Here is an 18,588-nt window from a genome sequence, read left to right as displayed (position 1 = left end):
CCTTGTCTTCTATCTTAGAAAAAAAAAAAGGGTGGGGTGGGTGCCTGGGTAGCTCAGTCAGTTAAGCGTCCGACTTCGGCTCAGGTCATGATCTCATGGTTCATGGGTTTGAGCCCCACATCGGACTCTGTGCTGACAGCTCAGAGCCTGGACCCTGCTTCGGATTCTGGGTCTTCCTCTCTCTCTGCCCCTCCCCTGCTCATACTCTGTCTGTCTCTCAAAAATAAATAAATGTAAAAAAGAAAAAAATGTTTAAAAAAATAAAAGTAAAAAAATAAAAAAATAATAATTCAAATATCCTTCCAGGCAGACTTATAGATCCCCAAACACTTACTTCTACTTCAGGAATTATTAGTCTTTATGTACCATGTATCTGTCTGCTGAAGGCTATGGACTCTCTCTCAGATTGCTTTTATTTTTATTTTATTTTAGTTAATTTATTCTTAAGGAATCTCTAGACCCAACATGGGGTTTGAACTCATGACCCCAAGATCAAGAGTCGCATGCTCTACTGACTGAGCCAGCCAGGTGCCCCTCAGATTGCTTTTAAATGCATAATTAAATATTCAAAATTACAAAAGAAACCAATTATACTGAACTATTAGCAAACCAATTTAAAAATCGTAATTCGGTAATGTATGTGCAGCTTTAACATCACATTAAATAACAAGATCTAACAGTGTGTCTAATAATGCCATAAATTCGAAGAAATAAGCATAAATGATATTTTAAGATATCTGCAAAAACTGCAAACATGATACAAAAATAGTGGTAATTTTTATTGGTGACAAAGTCACAGGCACTGCTAATTCTACTATGGTTTAATGCCTACATTTATAATTGAAAGAACTAATAAATTAGTTATCAGATAATAACAACAGATGGGATTTTATCCCCATTCTACTTCAAAGATCCCCTATACTCTACCCACCAAATGGTGAAATCCCAGGTTAGAAATCCTTTCTAGTGCAAAGCGTGCGCAAACTGACTTCTGTCACAAATTTTAATATAAAAATAATGATTCTTCCTTTGACCTCTCATCTGAACGTTATCACCATGCCTGTTTTTCCGCAGACTTATACACAGAACCCAATTTCTATGGTTTGCCTAGCCAGCACTCATTTACATTTTGACAGTCAATAAAAGGTGAAGTTAAAGGAAAGGAGATGGAGGCAACCAACAGTCCCTCACTTCCAAGTCATCCAACAGCAAGTGAAAAGATGCCGAGAGAGAGAGAGAGAGAGAGAGAGAGAGAGAGAGAGAGTGTGTGTGTGTGTGTGTGTGTGTGTTTCAGAGGTGGGCTACCCCCAGATCCGTGAGTCCAGCTTGTCAAGAGTCCCGGAAGCATGACATCTTCACCAGCGGCACCCAGAAGACATTCCACCTCTTTCTCGCCCCCTATACTCAGTTCTCTACCTTCCAGGTCGCTCGCCTGTGGCTCCCACCCGAAGCCGCCCCGCGGTTCTCCGGTCCCTTCCCATCCCATCCCCCACGCGTCCCTCCCTCCCATCTGCCCCAGGGCGCTCTGGCCCCTGCGCGCCGCCGAATCTCTCCCCTGGGTCTAACCGTGTGTCTCCCGACCCCCACGTCTCCCGACGCGGGAGGGAAAGGCCCGGGGCCTAGGGGTCAGCTGAACTGGGCGGTCCGGCCATTAGGCGCAGGCTGAGGCCCTAGGCCAGAGCAGCCCGGCCGCCAGGCAGCGAGCCGCGCACTCCGCGATGGTTAACCGGCGACACGCACTCACCAAGAGGATCACACGGAGGAGGGCACCCAGGCCTCCGCCGAACCGCCACTCGGTCTCGGAACCGTCGCCCTCGCCGCGAACTGCCACCGCCGCTGCCGCCGCCTCCGCCGCCACTACTCGCTAGTTGGCTTCCCTGCGTCCTGCGGCGGCGCTGCCGCCACGCCATCGCGCGTGCGCGGCGCCGCGGGGGCCCCTGGGACTGGTGGTTCTGGCGCACGACCCGCCGAGTCCTTCCGCTTTAGCCAGCCCGGTCCGCCCCTGGCGTGAGTGGTCGTGGGCACCTGCGGTACCGAGAAGCGCCTTCCCGAAAGTCGTTCCTCAGGAGACGCGGGCACTTGCTGGCGCAAACGGTGCTGCTAAATGTGAAAAACCCTCAGGAAGAGATACGTGTAAAGTAAGACAATTTAGAGCTTTTACATTTTCGTTAACAAGTGTCACTTGCCCAGGACACAGACACACACACACACCACCTCTCCCTTTCTGTTAAAAGTGTCGCAAATTGCCTTCAGTGGTATCTGGATTTCCGGGTTTAAACCTGATTTCCCAGTCCTCATGTTATCGTTTTACTTTGTAAAGTTGACCATGCAGTTTGAGTTGACTGACTTATCATTTTACAAAAACAATTCAGATACATTCAAATGTGAAGTTAACCTAGCCGCAGTCATAGAAACTTTAGAATCAGAAGACACCCTAAAGGTCATTAGTCCAACTCCCGCCCAGGCAGGAATTCGCTCTTGTACATGGCAGCCAGATGGTCTTCCAACTTCTATTTCAACAATCCGAATTTCAGGGACCTCAAAATCTTAGGACAGCCTGCTCCACTGTTGGACAGCTCTAAAAGTTAGAAAGTTCTGCCTTGTGTGAACTGAAACGGGCTTCCCTTTTACTTCCTTCCGCTGCTAGTAGTTATGATGCCTGGAACAATTTAGAATGTTTTCCACTTGACAGCCTTTCAAAAAATTGAAAACGATGATTATATCCTCCAACACTGAGAGTCTCCAGTCAAAAAAAAAAAAAAAAAGTAATAATAGTTTTCCAACCATTTCAAATATGAATCAGCTCTGAGACTGCTTTCCACTTAGTCATTCTCTTTGATGTATTACCCTTAAAAATTGTCAAAATTTGCTTCGTATTTATTGCCTCATTTTATTACCACGATAGCATTCTATAGTTAGCTACTCAGCTATTATCACTGTCATATTGCCATTCAACTGATTCAAGAATTCAGTTCAACCAAAGACGATATATCAACTTTGTTTTAAAGCATTGCCCAAAGCCTCAGGGGAATGAGAAAAAAAAAAAAAAAAGGCCACTAGATACAATTTACAATCTAGGGTAGTTCTATGAGAATCCCTGAGAAAAGCTTCATCAAGTTGAGGGGCCATGACTGTAAGAAGATGATGATACTGGGGAGTTACTGGATGGCTGGATTTCAAGAAGGGAGATGGCATGTGAGGATTGCTAAGGAAGAACCCATCCTAAGCAAAATGAATGTGTAAATGAACACATTCACTGTTTGCTTTCCCTTAACACTGAGTACTCTAGATGGGCTGGAGCACACACACCCACGCCATGGAGGAGAGGAAGAAAAGGACCCCAAAAGTTGCAAAAAGTTCTTGAGGGTCGTGAAAAGAGCACTGGGATTGTCAATTGTTTTGAGCCCTACTCTGTCATCTATAAATGAATAACTTGAATAGGTGTGGTTTTCAACTTTTTTCCCACCTAGCACACTCAAGGAACACAACCCCCACATTAGAACAATGGATCACTACAACAGTAATTCTGGTGGAATATGTAGAAGGTAGTGTTCTTAACACCTTTTACACATGGAGGAGTGAACGCAAGAGGTGAAAAGATGCTCTGGGTGCCTGAGTGGCTTAGTCAGTTAAGCATCAGACTTTGGCTCAGGTCATGATCTCACGAACCCTGAGATTCATGGAGCCCTGCATTGGGCTCTGCACTGACAGTGACAGGCTGCTTGGAATTCTGTCTCTCCTGCTCTTTGCCCCTCCTCCATCTCTGCCCCTCCCCTGCTCTCTCTCTGTCTCTCTCTCACACACACACACTCTCTCTCTCAATAAATAAAAAAAAAAAATTTTTTTTTTTAAAAAGAGGTGCAAAGATGCTCAAAATCAATACATAGTACTCCCTGAGGGCAGAGAACCCGTTTGTTCCCCACTGTCCCTCTGGAACCTGGCATACTGCCTAGGATGTAATACATATTTGTTCTCTTTCTGTTTTCTTTTCAACGAATGGGATGAATAAACAGTGAGCCCTGGCTAAAGCTCGTTGTTTTCCACTACACCATTCAGCCTTCCCTGATAGGATTATGTTCTACATACAGTTCTGTGTTTTGTAATTTGTTCTTTTCATTTAAAAATAAATCCTGAGGGGCGCCTGGGTGACTCAGTCGGCTGAGCATATGACTTCGACTCGGGTCATAATCTTGCGGTTCATGGGTTCAAGCCCTGTGGAGGGTTCTGTACTCACAGCTCAAAGCCTGGAGCCTACTTCAGATTCTGTGTGTGTCTCTCTCTCTTCGCCTCTCCCCTGCTCATGTTCTCTCTCTCTCAAAAATAAACATACATACAAACATACATACATACATACATACAATAAAAGTAAATCCTGGTATGCCTGTGTGGCTCAGTCAATTGAATGTTGACTCTTGATTTCAGCTCAGGTCATGATCCCAGGGTCCTGGGATCGAGCCCTGGTTGGGCTCTGCGCTAAGCGTGGAGCCTGCCTAATATATTCTCTCCCACCCCGCTCTCTTCCTCTCCCCCCACTGTCCCTCTCCCCTGCTCTCTAATTAAAATTTAAAAAATTAAAAAAAATAAATCCCGAGCTTTATTCCATATCAATACATAAAAAGCCACCTCATTGTTTTGAACCTTTGCACAATATTTCCATAGAATCACTTACCACAGCTGATTAGCATCCCCTATTGATGGACATTTAGATTGACTGTATATTCTGAATAACGAAAAATTCACATGAATTAACTACATATTTTTTAACATAGTTAAAAAAAATTTTAAGGGAAAAAATTTCTAAAGCTCTGGAAATCTGTAAGCAAACAAAAATCCAGAAAGACATGCATGGAAGCTGTTCTATACACAGGTGGCAGAAAGTATTCCTTTATAAAATGCTTTTTGCTCTTTGGAACATCCCAGTTGAAAGTAAAGGACAAGACTTTAGTCACAGTCTTACTTCGTGTTTTGGGCCCTTGGTTGTCCTACAGTGGCCCCCACTGGCAGGCTCAGAAATAGTAGCAGTACTCAGAGGTGGATTTGCTATGAAGCGTGATTTAGGGCCACTCACTTGCCTGGGGATCCTTCTAAGGCCCAAGCAATTCACAGTCAATATGGTTTTGTGACATCTGCCAAAGAAATTTTAATTATTGGCTAAATTGAGGACAACAGATAAAAGCCTAGAACTTAATAAGGAGGAAAATGACTCCTATTGAACCATCATAAATCATGTAACTCACACTTCAGCAAAGTGAAATCAGTATCAGGATGTCCACACTGATGGGAGCCATCATGTTAATGCAACATAAAATTTTGGTGTGTTATCTGTATTTCATTTAACCTATGACTAATTATAATGTGTGAAATATCTTTAACATAATTATATCTTACACATCTTTTACTGACAACCTTTTTGTTCTCTTAAATTACTTTTATTTATTTACATTTTAAGGTTTTTGGAGGATTTATTAATGTTTTTAAAAGAAACCGTTGACAAAGATTCACCAGAAATAATGTGAACAAGAAGGAAAATACAGTTAATACTACTGAAACAGTAAAATAATTCAAGCCTACACGGTTTGTCTGACAAAACAGTACTTCTTAAATCCTGTCATTGAAACAAAAATGGACTGCTTTTCTAAACAAACAGTGGTATAATTAACAATATTCAATACTATTTTTTCCTGAATATATAAAAATTAGAATACCAATTAAAAATGAATATATCTCCTCTTTAAATATTTCCTACAGATACAATTTCAATATTTTCATTCAACAGTGGTGTGGTTTAAGAGATTTTTCACTCACAAGTCAAATAACAATGCACCCAAAGGGAATCAATAATCTATATAGACTCCCAGTGCGAATAAAGACTTTAGGAAACAGCAAACGATATTTCTAACAAAAATACCAAACAGATAAAATTCTTAGAAGATATATGCAATAAGGTCTACTAAGCAGCTGGCCACAGATGTAGAACATTTGATCATTTTACTAGTGATTTCAAGGGGACTCTAGATGTCTCCAAACTCAACTGGAACACTCATCTTAGGCTTTGTATTTTGCTTTTCCAGTTTCACTAATGACACAAACATGATTCAAATCCCTGAAATATTCATTATAGTCAAGGGCATAACCTACAACAAACTTGTCTGGAATTTCAAATCCAACAAAGTCTGGTCTGTATCCAACACTTCGAGGAGTCCTTTTCACCAGCAAGCTTGCAACCCTGACCATCTTTGGATTATACTGCTTGACCAAGGAAAGCAAGGTTTGCATTGTTTTGCCAGTGTCAATTATATCTTCAACAATCAAGACATTCTTTCCAGTTAAAGTTGAGAGATCATCTCCACCAATTACTTTTATATCCCCTGTTGACTGGTCATTACAGTAGCTTTTCAGTCTAATGAAATCTACAGTCATAGGAATGGATTTGTCACTATTTCTGTTCAGTGCTTTAATGTAATCCAGCAGGTCAGCAAAGAATTTATAGCCCCCCTTGAGTACACAGAGGGCTACGATGTGATGGTTTCCCATCTCCTTCATCACATCTCGTGCAAGCCGTTCCGTCCTGTCCATAATTAATCCATGAGGAATAAACACCTTTTCCAAATCCTGAGCATAATGATTAGGTATACAAAATAAATCTAGATCATAACCCGATTCATCATCACTAATCACAATGCTGGGGCTCCGCGTTGCCATAATGGAGCTGGCTGGTGCGTGGACTGAGGGCAGTTCTCTTCTGTATTACTTTTAGTTTTTAAGTTCTTTAAGTTTTTCAAGCTTGGTAAATTCCTGATAGATAAACAGGGATTTTTTTTAATAACAAGAAAATGTAGATTAAAAAAGTAACATACTTATGATTTACTCTTTGAAAAACATAGATATCAACAAGTTTAATTTTTTTAATGTTTATTTTTGAGAGAGAGAGCGAAAGAGCATTAGCAGGGGAAGGGCAGAGAGAGAGGGAGACACAGAATCTGAAGCAGGCTCCAGGCTCTGAGCTGTCAACACAGAGCCCGTTGCAGGGCTCGAACTCACAAACCAGGAGATCATGACTTGAGCCAAAATCAGATTGGATTTGGCCACCCAGGCGCCCCAACAATTTTAATAGCTACATAATATTTCATCATACTGAAGTATCAATCTATGATTTTGAAATAAAAATTGTTTATTCCTGATAAATTTTAAATGCTAAACTCATGCAATTTTTAAAAAAATTCTAGAATACAGAAATTGAGATGTAAGACTTTGTAAAGCTTATTTAAAAATAATGGTATAGTAGGGGTGCGTAGGTGGCTCAGTCGGTTAAGCATCCAACTCTGGATTTCAGCTCAAGTCATGATCTCAGGGTTTGTGCGATCAAGCCCCAAGTTGGGCTCCACACTGACAGCTGAGCCTACTTGGGATTCTCCCTCTCACTCACTCCCTGCCCCTCCCCTGCTTGCATGTATGCTCTCTCTAAATAAATAAACTTAGAAAAATAAAGATATAGTATTATCATATTGTTGAATAACCTACTTTTCTTACTTAATGTATAATAGGTTTGTTATGCCAACTTGACAAGCAAATTCTAAAATTTTTATGGAAATACAAGTGCCAAGAATAGCGAAAAACACTCCTGAAGAAGAACAATGTGGAAGGACCTGTTCTACTGGATATCAAACTATAGTAATTAAGACAGAAGCTAATATGATAAATGGTAAAATTCTAAAGACTGTAACAATAAAGAAAAGTTAACTTTTTTATGGAAGAGGGAATTAGGATCAGCTGAGGTGAAAAAGTGAGGACTTCCGGGTGCTGACAACATTCTTTTTCTTGACTTGAATACCTAGGGATTCACTTTATGATTATTCATTAAACTGTACAATTGCATTTATGAACTTTTCTGTATTCATATAGTAATTTATTAAAAAAAGGTTTAAAATATGTAAAACATCCAGCACATAGTAGATACTCAATTAAAGGTAGCTACTATTGACATTTAAAAAAAGAGAGAGGCAGTGGATTTGTGACAATCTCCAAGAAATACAGCTAACTGCATGGAAGCAGAACCACATGTGTAGCATGCTCCATCACTAGTTTTAAAACAGGGATATACATCCTGTATATGAATATGAATAAAATCGCACTAGAAGACCACACAAGAAAGTGGTGACAGTGGTTACCTTCACCAGTGTAGAGGGACAAGGCTGGGGATCGGGTGGTAGGCAGACTTATTTTCATTGTATATTACAGGTTGTACCCTTCTAATTTTATACTATGTACTTACATTTCTGATTTTATTTTTATTTAAGTATTTATTTAAGTACTCTCTACACCCGATGTGGGGCTCGAACTCACAAGCACGAGATCGAGAGTCTCATGTTCCTCTGATGGAGCTAGCCAGGCACCCCTATATTTCCTAATTTTTAAATGTAGAAATTTAGAATACATATCGAATATTACCACTCAGATTCTACAGAGGTAGCTCTTTATACTTAGTAGCTTATTTTACTTCAAAAGAGAATTTAAAACAGAAGAATTAAAGGATTTTCTGTATAAAACCAAAAGGCTTTACAACTAATCAAATACCTTTATCGTAACAACAGCCTTGTTGTTGAGGCAAAATTATATACATTTCACAGATTAGTACATTTTACAGATTAGTAAACAGAGCCTCAGAGAGATTAAATGACTTGCCCTAAATCATAGCTAGTTAAGTGACAGAACTGGAACTCTAGTTTTTATGCTTTCAAACTCCATGGGCTTTTCTATCATACTATCTGACACTGCATGCCCTCCTAAATGCCTTCCACTAAAACAAACAAAAAAGTGAAGAGTAGAAGATGCACTGCTTGTAACTTTTCATTTTGTGTGGGGAAGGTTCCCTATTAATTATGAAATTCTTAAAAAAAAAAAAAGTCAATACAAAGAGGGAGACTTAATTGCATAGCACACTGCACTTTCAAAAGCACAAAAAAATGCTACATGATTTATACCTAGTATTGTTCCTGGCTCAGGTGTTAGGGAGATACTTTTGTTTTACTCCTGAGTTGTTTAATGAAGGTTGAGAAATTATTCCCACTCCCTTTATAAAAAAGGCATCTGGGTGGCCAATGTAAGAAAGTAATTAGATATAGCACTTTTAAAAGCATTTCCAAAAATCTGTCAAATTCAACATAAACCACCAAACATTATTTCCCATTGAAAGAAACGTTGAAAACTGACACTCAGGAGGTGGTTTTCTTGAAGGGCTTCTAAAATTTCTTCTCACAGGGGTACCTGGCTGGCTCAGTCAGAAGAGCATGTGACTCTTGATCTCAGAGTCATGAGTTCAGGCCCCACATTTGGTAAAGACTACTTAAATAAATAAGCTTAAAAAATATTTAAAAAAAACACAAACCCATCTCACAGTATATTCATATGATTAATAGCCTCCCTATTATTCTACAACTTTCCAAACACTTTCACATACAGTATCTCATCTAATCCTAACAAGCCAATAAGACAGGACAGAAATCCCTGACACCCTGACATTCAATAGATGAAGAAACTGAGACTCTGGTAGGTTAGTTTTTTCCAAGGTTATGTGCTTTAACTCTTAGCTGAATATTCTCACCAACAACGGATGTGGAAAATTCTCAATTACCAGGGTCTAAACATTCAATTTGTCAGTTATATAAGCCTTTTCCTCTTCCTTCCTGTTCTGTGCCTTTAATTCCCTTTCAGATAGGAAGATTTAGGAACTAAATGACAATGACATCCAATCCTAATCAATCCTAGCTCTGCTTAGATTTCTGAGATCAGATGGGAAATAGAAATCTATTTTCTTATCCATAGGAGCACAAGTGAAGCGAGCTGGTTTAAACTACTGGATAAAAACCTACATTTGTCTATCACTCATTACCAAAATATTTGCAAACTATGTAACTCCCCTATATCCTAAGCAAGATACAAATCTTGGGGTGCCTGGGTGGCTCGGTCAGTTAAGCACCCAACTCTTGATTTCAGCCCAGGTCGTGATCTCACAGTTTGTAGGATCGAGCCCCAAGTGAGACTCTGTGCTGACAGCATGGAGCCTGTTTGGGATTCTCTCTCTGCCTCTCTGTCCTGCCCCTGCTCATGCACACATTCACTCTCTCTCTCTCTCTCTCAAAATAAATAAACCAAGAGTAAGAAAAAGATACAAATCTTATAAACCCAAAGCTCAGGATGACAATCTAGACTACAGAAATTAAAAATCAAATTGCCAAAGCTCAAATCCCGGATCCCTATCTTCTCAGCTGTGTGAACTCCTGGGCAAGTTTCTTTACCTCTTGGGTCTTCAGATTCCTTAGCTCTAAAATAAGGATAAAAAAAAAAAATGCTTTCGTAAAAAGTAAAAGAGATAATGCACATAAAGTGTTTAACACAGTGTCTGGTACTTAAATATATATAATTTGGCACCAATACGATTATTGGCATTAACATTCAGGAAACTAGATTTACCTATGTGCTTTTCTATTCAATCCATAAATGATCAGTTTGGATATACTACACTACAACCACCAATATACTCGTTCCCTTTGGAAGTTAGTTAGCTATCACTTCTCTAAATCTTAGAAAAGACAGAGTTGCAGAAGATTACTCCCATCAATCAAGGACAAGGCTGAAATTAGGAGCTTTGTTTTAAATGGATGTTATACATACAAAGTTTGCTTGAAATGGTATGAAGCTGTAATGTGGCTGAATAGTGACTTCTATCCTGATAATGAACTGATGCAACCTACAGAGGGTCAGTGTCACAGCAGTATTACAAGCCCTGTTGTAAGATGGGTGATGCAATTTCTATAGTCAATTCTGAGTCACCAGCATAACCTTTCAGAAGCACTGAAGGAGAAAGGAAAATTCTTGAGTACTGACTCCTAGGCATCTTAGGAAACTGTATGTAAGAGGTCTCAATGCTATGTGAACATGGTATTGTGCATACCCATGAATCTCAAAAATACATCTAGTGGGAAAAATACTGGAGCCATCAGTTCCTGACTGTGACAATGTCCCATGCGTTTTCTGTAAGCACCTCAAAATATCTTGTATCAGGCCTTCGGGTCTGTCGATAGCAGGTCCTCCAAAAAGATTTGTTGAATGAATTAAGTACTTAAAAAAATTGTTAGGAGCATTGGCTACAGCGCCAAGCTGACTTGGATATCAATTCTAACTCCATCACTCACCAGCTATACAACTTTAAGCTAATAATTTAATATTTCAGTCTCAATTTTCTCATTTGGAAAATGGGAAATGCCAAGTATTAAACTGAAAGACACAGGAAACAGAACCATGCTTGGCACATAGCCTAAAGTAAACAGTAGCCTCTATTATCTTTTGCTACAGGATGGCTATACAAGAGTAAAGCAATATCAAGACATCTCTATCAGATGGATTTAAGCACAATCTGACCTCCTCTAGGAAGAGTGAAGTTAGAAAGGCATCAAGAATAAAGGCTCAGGAAGGCCTTGCAAACGATAACCCAAGCCACAAAGGAGAAAGATGGGCAGAGGAGGGGAAAGCAAGGGGTGCCAAGCTAGAAAAATGATACATCGCAGGGTGTAAGCGATGGCATTAGTAAGCTCTTCAGGACAGGGTTGCCACACTGGGGTGGGGACTCAGGACGAGGAGGCAGTTACTTTGGCCAGGCCTGTCACTTACCGTGGGGCAGGGCAATGTGGAGAAAACCTGGTATAGACAAAACTAGCTGGCTAGGGAGAGCAGGGCCGACAGAACTGGCTAAGAGCCACGATCCGCAGCTGGGCGGTGCTCCGGACAGGCCTCCGCTCGAGGGCTGCGGGCCGGAGAGCAACAAAAGGCCCTGAGGCTCGGACACTCCAGAACCGTAGTAGCTATAAAGGACAGAAAAGTTTTTTTCTGAGGTAATCACAGCATCTACGCTGAGACCTGCCTGCCTGGGACGGGATGGAGGCTGGAAGAAGGAACAGACGCTTCCCGCTTCGAAATGAGGGACGAAGGATGGACAAGAGGGCAGCGGAAAAGGAGAAGCAAGGACTCAAACCCCACCGCCTCGGGGGAATCACGCACTCCAGACTGGACAGGCCCCCGGGGCCCAGCCTGAAGGCGGGACTTCTGCAATTACCGGCGGAAACGGCCTCCGGGTGAGAGGTCGCATGAGGGACAGGCAGCTGCTGAACCAATGGGGCCTATGCTTGGGGAGGATGTTGCCTTCCGTTGGTGACTGTTGGGCGCGACCAGCAGCCAATGAGCCAGCCGGGGGGGCGTAGCGGTGACGTTAGCTGCGGAGGAGGCCGCTTCGAATCGGCTGCGGCCAGCTTGGTGGCCTGGACCAATCAGCGGCCTCCAACGAGCAGGGCCTTCGCCAATCGGTGGCCTCCACGACGGGGCTGGGGGGAGGGTATATAAGCGGCGTCGGCGACGGCGCGGTCGACGCTGGCCGAGACATCACAGATTCAACGGCTTGGGAGGTTTCGTGAATCCGAGAGGTAAGCGCCGCGGCCTGCCTTTCCGGACCTGCCCTTCGCGTTTTCAGCTGCTCCTGCTCACCCCGGGCCCTGTACCCTCAGATCAGTAACCTCGGTGCGCCCCCGTGCAGCGGCCTGTCGTTGGATCGCCTCTGAGGTCCTGCCTGCCTGCTGACCGACTGACTGGCCTACGGCGCCGGCAAGATGAAGCTGTCCCTGGTGGCTGCGGTGCTGCTGTTGCTCGGCGCGGCGCGGGCCGAGGAGGAGGACAAGAAGGAAGACGTGGGCACGGTGGTCGGCATCGACCTGGGGACCACCTACTCCTGGTAAGTGGGGTTTGTGGAAAGGGGGGAATGGGGCGTGGTCTCCTGGGCTGCTGTGAGGATCGCAGTGCTGATTCTTTCCGTTCTTGGTGATTTTTCCGCCAGCGTCGGGGTGTTCAAGAACGGCCGCGTGGAGATCATCGCCAACGATCAGGGCAATCGCATCACGCCGTCTTATGTGGCCTTCACTCCTGAAGGGGAGCGTCTGATCGGCGATGCAGCCAAGAACCAGCTCACCTCCAACCCTGAGAACACGGTCTTCGACGCCAAGAGGCTCATCGGCCGCACATGGAACGACCCATCTGTGCAGCAGGACATCAAGTTCTTGCCTTTCAAGGTCCGACGGGGTTTTTGTCACCCGGATAGAAAGTGGGTGGTGGTGGGAGTCTTTAGGATTAATAAGCTACTGAAAAATTGTTGAGATAACAAAAAGGATGCGAACGTGGTGTATATGTAATAATTTTTATTGAGTAATCTTAGTATGTTACAAAATCTGGTAAAGTAAGCTTGGCGTACGAAGAAATGTCACACGTAGCTATTCGTCTGCATCGTTTAGTATTGATAGCCTGATTGAAACTGAATATGCTTGCCTTTGTAAGGCACTCCTCATGCTCCTTAAGTGTTGCTGGTCACTATTTAGCTCCAGGCAACCAAAGTAAACCAAATAATGGGGGAGGAAGTGGGCCTCAGACCATCCTCTTTATTTAGAGTTTTGAATGTTCTTCTGTCTGAAAATAATAATTCATTCTTTAAAATAGGTGGTTGAAAAGAAAACTAAACCATATATTCAAGTTGATATTGGAGGTGGGCAGACAAAGACATTTGCTCCTGAAGAAATTTCTGCCATGGTTCTCACTAAAATGAAGGAAACTGCTGAGGCTTATTTGGGAAAGAAGGTAAATATTTCTAGAACAGTGTTAAGTAATTTTGTTTTTACTATTGATTGATTGTGTTGTGTAGATGCCTTCATTGGTTTAATAATTAGAATCTGAATGATATCTGTGTATTTCAGTTTTAGTTGTTTGTATGTCTTACTGTAGGCCAAACAAAATACTAGGCACTTTTCACGTGTTATCACTTAATGCTTGCAAATCCGTGGTATAAGATTATGTATGTTGTGTCTAACAAACTGTCAGAAACTAAAGTGAAGGTTTGAGTGCAACATATGAGTTAAACGATGTGATAAAATACACTTAATTATCTTTTGTTATTCTCTTAGGTTACCCATGCAGTTGTTACTGTACCAGCCTATTTCAATGATGCCCAACGCCAGGCAACCAAAGATGCTGGAACTATTGCTGGATTGAATGTTATGAGAATCATCAATGAGCCGTAAGTGTTAAACTCAGAAGTATGGTGTATTTGCCAAATAGGAATAATGTAAACTTGACTAAACTTTTTTTTTTTTTTTCTTCTTTTTCATTCTCTTAATAGTACAGCAGCTGCTATTGCTTATGGCTTGGATAAAAGGGAAGGGGAAAAGAACATCCTGGTGTTTGACCTCGGTGGTGGAACTTTTGATGTGTCGCTCCTCACCATTGATAATGGTGTCTTCGAAGTTGTGGCTACTAATGGAGACACTCATCTGGGTGGAGAAGACTTTGACCAACGTGTCATGGAACACTTCATCAAGCTCTACAAAAAGAAGACAGGCAAAGATGTCAGGAAAGACAACAGAGCTGTGCAGAAACTCCGACGTGAGGTAGAAAAGGCCAAACGGGCCCTGTCTTCTCAACATCAAGCAAGAATTGAAATTGAGTCTTTCTATGAAGGAGAAGACTTCTCTGAAACTCTGACCAGGGCCAAATTTGAAGAGCTAAACATGGTATGTTCCTTGTTTTTTGCTTTGCTAACGAGATTTAGTTAGACTCTGTTGGGGACACTGCATTTAGCTATTTAGACAGTATCTAGGTATAATAGGCATCATCACAGTAATTGTTTCCTATTCTAGGACCTGTTCCGTTCTACCATGAAGCCTGTCCAGAAGGTGCTGGAGGATTCTGACTTAAAGAAGTCTGATATTGATGAAATTGTTCTTGTTGGTGGCTCTACTCGAATCCCGAAGATTCAACAACTGGTTAAAGAATTTTTCAATGGCAAGGAGCCATCCCGTGGCATAAACCCAGATGAGGCCGTAGCATATGGTGCTGCTGTCCAGGCTGGGGTACTCTCTGGTGATCAAGATACAGGTAAGTCAGTGTCACAGCATCTTCCACAGTATTTCAATAGCTTGATAGAAAGAGTACAATTAGCTGTTGCTTTAGAAAGCAAGAGAGTATGTATAACAAGGTCATACAGCTGGTGAAGGGTAAAGTGAGGACAAGACCTGGCTCAGTTTCAAGATCCTTAGCAATTACATTTAATTTACTGCTTCTGAAATGATTTTGCATACAACCTCTCATTAAATGGCAAGATGGAGAAGATAAAGTTGCATAGTTCATGGGAAGACTGCTTGGTAGTGCTCCTGTGACTCAAATTAGAACTTAACCTTGGTTAATTTACCTTTGCAGGTGATCTGGTACTGCTTGATGTATGTCCCCTTACACTTGGTATTGAAACTGTGGGAGGTGTCATGACCAAACTGATTCCAAGGAACACTGTGGTGCCCACCAAGAAGTCTCAGATCTTTTCTACAGCTTCCGATAATCAACCCACTGTTACAATCAAGGTCTATGAAGGTAATGCTCTATCTTTGTTAATGACATGGTATGTTTGTGGAAAGTGACCTCTTAATATATTGTATTGAAAACAGAAGGGAAAGAAAGAATCTGCTGGTTTCAGACAGGGGTCCCTAATTTAACTGGTGCTGAGTTTGGTAGAGTCAGTCCTAAAATAATAGTTATCATCTAGCTATCTAGCATTCTTTGCCATTAGAAGTAACTTCTGAGCTGGCTCCTAGAATACCGTAAGAATAGAGTTCATAATGCTGTAGATGAAATTCAATTAAAAGTTAGTAGTAATGTAACAGTTGGGCCCACTTGAAATTCCTTGTAGAGCAATACTGACTGACCCCCTTCTAGCTTGATAAACACGCCCTTGCCACTGTAGGCTCTAACAGTGTAAGGATCCAGATAATACTAATGTTGTTAGTTGTTCCTAACAAGTTTTTTGTGTGTGTGTATACCTTCTAGGTGAACGACCCCTGACCAAAGACAATCATCTTCTGGGAACTTTTGATCTGACTGGAATTCCTCCTGCTCCCCGTGGGGTCCCACAGATTGAAGTCACCTTTGAAATCGATGTGAATGGCATTCTTAGAGTGACAGCTGAAGACAAAGGTACAGGCAACAAAAATAAGATCACCATTACCAATGACCAAAATCGCCTGACACCTGAAGAAATTGAAAGGATGGTTAATGATGCTGAGAAGTTTGCCGAGGAAGACAAAAAGCTCAAGGAGCGCATTGATACTAGAAATGAATTGGAAAGCTATGCCTACTCTTTAAAGAATCAAATTGGAGATAAAGAAAAGCTGGGAGGTAAACTCTCCTCTGAAGACAAGGAAACCATGGAAAAAGCCGTAGAGGAAAAGATTGAATGGCTAGAAAGTCACCAAGATGCTGACATTGAAGATTTCAAAGCTAAAAAGAAGGAACTAGAAGAAATTGTTCAGCCAATTATCAGCAAACTCTATGGAAGTGCAGGCCCTCCCCCAACTGGTGATGAGGAACCAGCAGATAAAGATGAGTTGTAGACATTGCTCTGCTAGTGCTGTAATATTGTAAATACTGGACTCAGGAACTTTCGTTAGGAGAAAATTGAGAGAACTTAAGTCTCGAATGTAATTGGAATCTTCACCTTGGAGTGGAGTTGAAAATGCTATAGCCCAAGTGGCTGTTTACTGCTTTTCATTAGCAGTTGCTCACATGTCTTGGGGGTGGGGGGGGAAGGAAGAATTGGCTATCTTAAAAAATGGGTAAAAAAGCTGAGTTAGGGCGTGTGTTCATCTTGGAAATGTTCTATTTAACAATTGGGTCATGCGCATCTGGTGTAGGAACTTTTTCTACCATAAGTGACACCAATAAATGTTTGTTATTTACACTGGTCTAATTTTTGTGATAAGCTTCTAGTTAAGTCAGTTGCTTCAAGGTCACATTCTTACTTGGTGGGGTTTTGAGATAAAGAAACCTTTTTATTTAGTTGTTTCAGGGATCTTGCCCTAACGTTAATTTAAGAAAGGGGTAGGAAAGGTAAGAAACATTCTTACCTAGGCAAGAGTCATTTCACATGCCCAAGAGCAGAATTTTCTTGAACATAGTCGAAATTTCCAATTTCCCCTTACCTTTAAAACTTTCTGGGGGTTTTTATTACTAATAATGCTTTGTAGCTGCTAGAATTCGTTGAGACTTGCTGAGTGATGGATCACTGATGTTAACTTTATACACTGAGATTCAGTTCATAATTTTAGGATATAAAGTATTTTATTATTTTTTATAAAAGTATATTTTAAACTTCCACTATGTCAGAATCTTCATCTCTGAAATTTCTTACTAGTTGTCTGGAGTGGGGTCTAGGATGGTGAGAAATTACTTTAAGCCCTGTTACAACTGTGGATCAAAGGTAGTCATTTGTATCAAGGGAGGTTCAAGATTACTTGGATTGGCTTCCTGAGGGAAAAGGATGATCTAGATAAATGATTTTACATGATCAAAAAGGGCAGGCTCTCTGGTGCTGATATGAAACTCAATACTGCCCAAGGATAGTAGATATTTTATGGGGTGGGCAATGGGCTAAAAGGTTAATTTTCTAACGTGTCAGAACTGGAACCTGATGGCATGACTGTTTTTAGTCGGAGGCCCACACTTCTGCAGTGCCCCAGAAGCATTTGGACAAGCATGGAGTATAATACCAAGGGTGTTCAGGCCAAGTTCAATACAACGGTTAAAAGTGACCTGCAGTGCTGTATGTTGTGGGGTTAGCAGGTGGTTAGGAAAGACAAGGGCCAGTCTTCATCCCTGTCCCCAGTGGCTCTCACATGCCAACAGGCTGCACCTCTTTCTGGAGAGCAGCTACTAGATGAATACTAGAAAGATAGGCTTCAACCTGTAAATGTCCACACTATGGTTTCTACAGCTTAATTCTCCAACATTTTTGTGATCAGTATCTTGACCAATCACACTTACCACCTAGGTTGTATTGCTGGTAAAACCCTTTATATAATAGAGGTTTTTGCACTGGGCTGTCCATTTCTTCACCTCCCAAATTAGGTAAGAGTTAGAGGGGTATATAGTGCAGAAAATATTTTGGAGGTATAAAATAGCTAAGGTTTCATTTAACTTCCCTGAAAAGTTGTCATTTAATAAAAATGTGGGATTAGTCAACTACAGTCACAATACAGTCACTATAGATTTCCCCTTCTGTATTCATCCCGCCGAACACAAAACAAAGCAGTGTGTCAGTCTGACTTTCCTCATGTGAGTCACCACCTTGGGTCACTCCTTTGCTGGCGGAATCCCCTTTCTCAGCATCACAGTTCAGAGTGAGAGAATTGGAATCTTCTTCCTCAGAAGTACACATCACTGGCCATGGAATGACACACATGGAATGATCCAATCGTCCAGGGGGGAGAGAAGTATCAAATTTAAGCAAGGTCCAATGCTGCTTTTCTGTGTTAGAAAAAACAATATACACAAAGGCTCTGCGTCAAAAAATTTCCAGAAATGCTCAGTGATTTGCTGTTATCACTAAGTACTAGCAGAAATAAGAAATAAAAGGAAAAAAAAAAAATCTATTGGCAGTGTTACTGCTTTCATGATGTCATTCCCTATAAGTTTGGTTTTCATTCCTTTGGGTTATTTTTGACAGAGCGGGGG

General features: G+C 41.6%; 4 protein-coding genes across 15 annotated transcripts in view; 1 reads left to right on the top strand and 3 right to left on the bottom strand.

Annotated features, from left to right (window-relative positions):
- The window catches only part of GAPVD1 (GTPase activating protein and VPS9 domains 1), a 71,829-nt gene extending 69,928 nt beyond the window's left edge, over positions 1-1,901 (bottom strand). For 5 of the 6 annotated variants that reach the window (XM_019421142.2, XM_019421144.2, XM_019421145.2 and 2 more), the window contains exon 1: positions 1,745-1,894. The gene's annotated coding sequence lies outside the window, so the exon portion shown is untranslated. Of the gene's footprint in view, positions 1-1,744 lie in introns of all 6 variants that reach the window. The other variant, XM_053908283.1, reaches the window with a different exon arrangement.
- A 3,506-nt stretch (positions 1,902-5,407) lies between these two features.
- On the bottom strand, positions 5,408-12,202 carry LOC109250169 (hypoxanthine-guanine phosphoribosyltransferase-like). Of its 3 annotated transcripts, XM_053908279.1 has the most exons (4): positions 12,110-12,179; positions 11,668-11,858; positions 10,296-10,321; positions 5,408-6,795 (listed from the first exon to the last, which is right to left on the bottom strand). In XM_053908279.1, exon 4 carries the CDS (start codon positions 6,700-6,702, stop codon positions 6,046-6,048), a length of 657 nt encoding a protein of 218 aa, XP_053764254.1. In that variant the 5' UTR covers positions 6,703-6,795; positions 10,296-10,321; positions 11,668-11,858; positions 12,110-12,179; the 3' UTR covers positions 5,408-6,045. The 3 variants fall into 3 exon arrangements, with proteins under 3 accessions (XP_053764254.1, XP_053764256.1, XP_053764255.1); XM_053908281.1 differs by lacking the exon at positions 11,668-11,858 and having other exon boundaries at positions 12,110-12,202; XM_053908280.1 differs by lacking the exons at positions 10,296-10,321; positions 12,110-12,179 and having other exon boundaries at positions 11,668-12,103.
- A 160-nt stretch (positions 12,203-12,362) lies between these two features.
- HSPA5 (heat shock protein family A (Hsp70) member 5) lies at positions 12,363-16,814 on the top strand. 2 transcript variants are annotated; one of them, XM_019421148.2, is made up of 9 exons: positions 12,363-12,473; positions 12,584-12,778; positions 12,881-13,112; positions 13,534-13,671; positions 13,995-14,107; positions 14,210-14,600; positions 14,727-14,964; positions 15,286-15,453; positions 15,907-16,814. In XM_019421148.2, the coding sequence occupies exons 2-9, from the start codon at positions 12,657-12,659 to the stop codon at positions 16,467-16,469; spliced, it is 1,965 nt and encodes a 654-aa protein (XP_019276693.1). In that variant the 5' UTR covers positions 12,363-12,473; positions 12,584-12,656; the 3' UTR covers positions 16,470-16,814. The 2 variants fall into 2 exon arrangements, with proteins under 2 accessions (XP_019276693.1, XP_019276692.1); XM_019421147.2 differs by having other exon boundaries at positions 12,364-12,473; positions 12,555-12,778.
- The window catches only part of RABEPK (Rab9 effector protein with kelch motifs), a 31,114-nt gene continuing 25,744 nt past the window's right edge, over positions 13,219-18,588 (bottom strand). For all 4 annotated transcript variants that reach the window (XM_019421150.2, XM_019421155.2, XM_019421149.2 and 1 more), the window contains one exon: positions 13,219-18,381. In XM_019421150.2, coding sequence (XP_019276695.1) covers positions 18,089-18,381 — 293 coding nt within the window. In that variant the 3' untranslated portion in view covers positions 13,219-18,088. The remainder of the gene's footprint in view (positions 18,382-18,588) is intronic.

The sequence above is a fragment of the Panthera pardus genome, unplaced genomic scaffold (assembly GCF_024362965.1).
Source record: "Panthera pardus isolate Hobbes unplaced genomic scaffold, ASM2436296v1 HiC_scaffold_20, whole genome shotgun sequence".
NCBI classification, from domain to species: Eukaryota; Metazoa; Chordata; class Mammalia; order Carnivora; family Felidae; genus Panthera; species Panthera pardus.
This window is presented reverse-complemented; position numbering and strand designations above follow the sequence as displayed.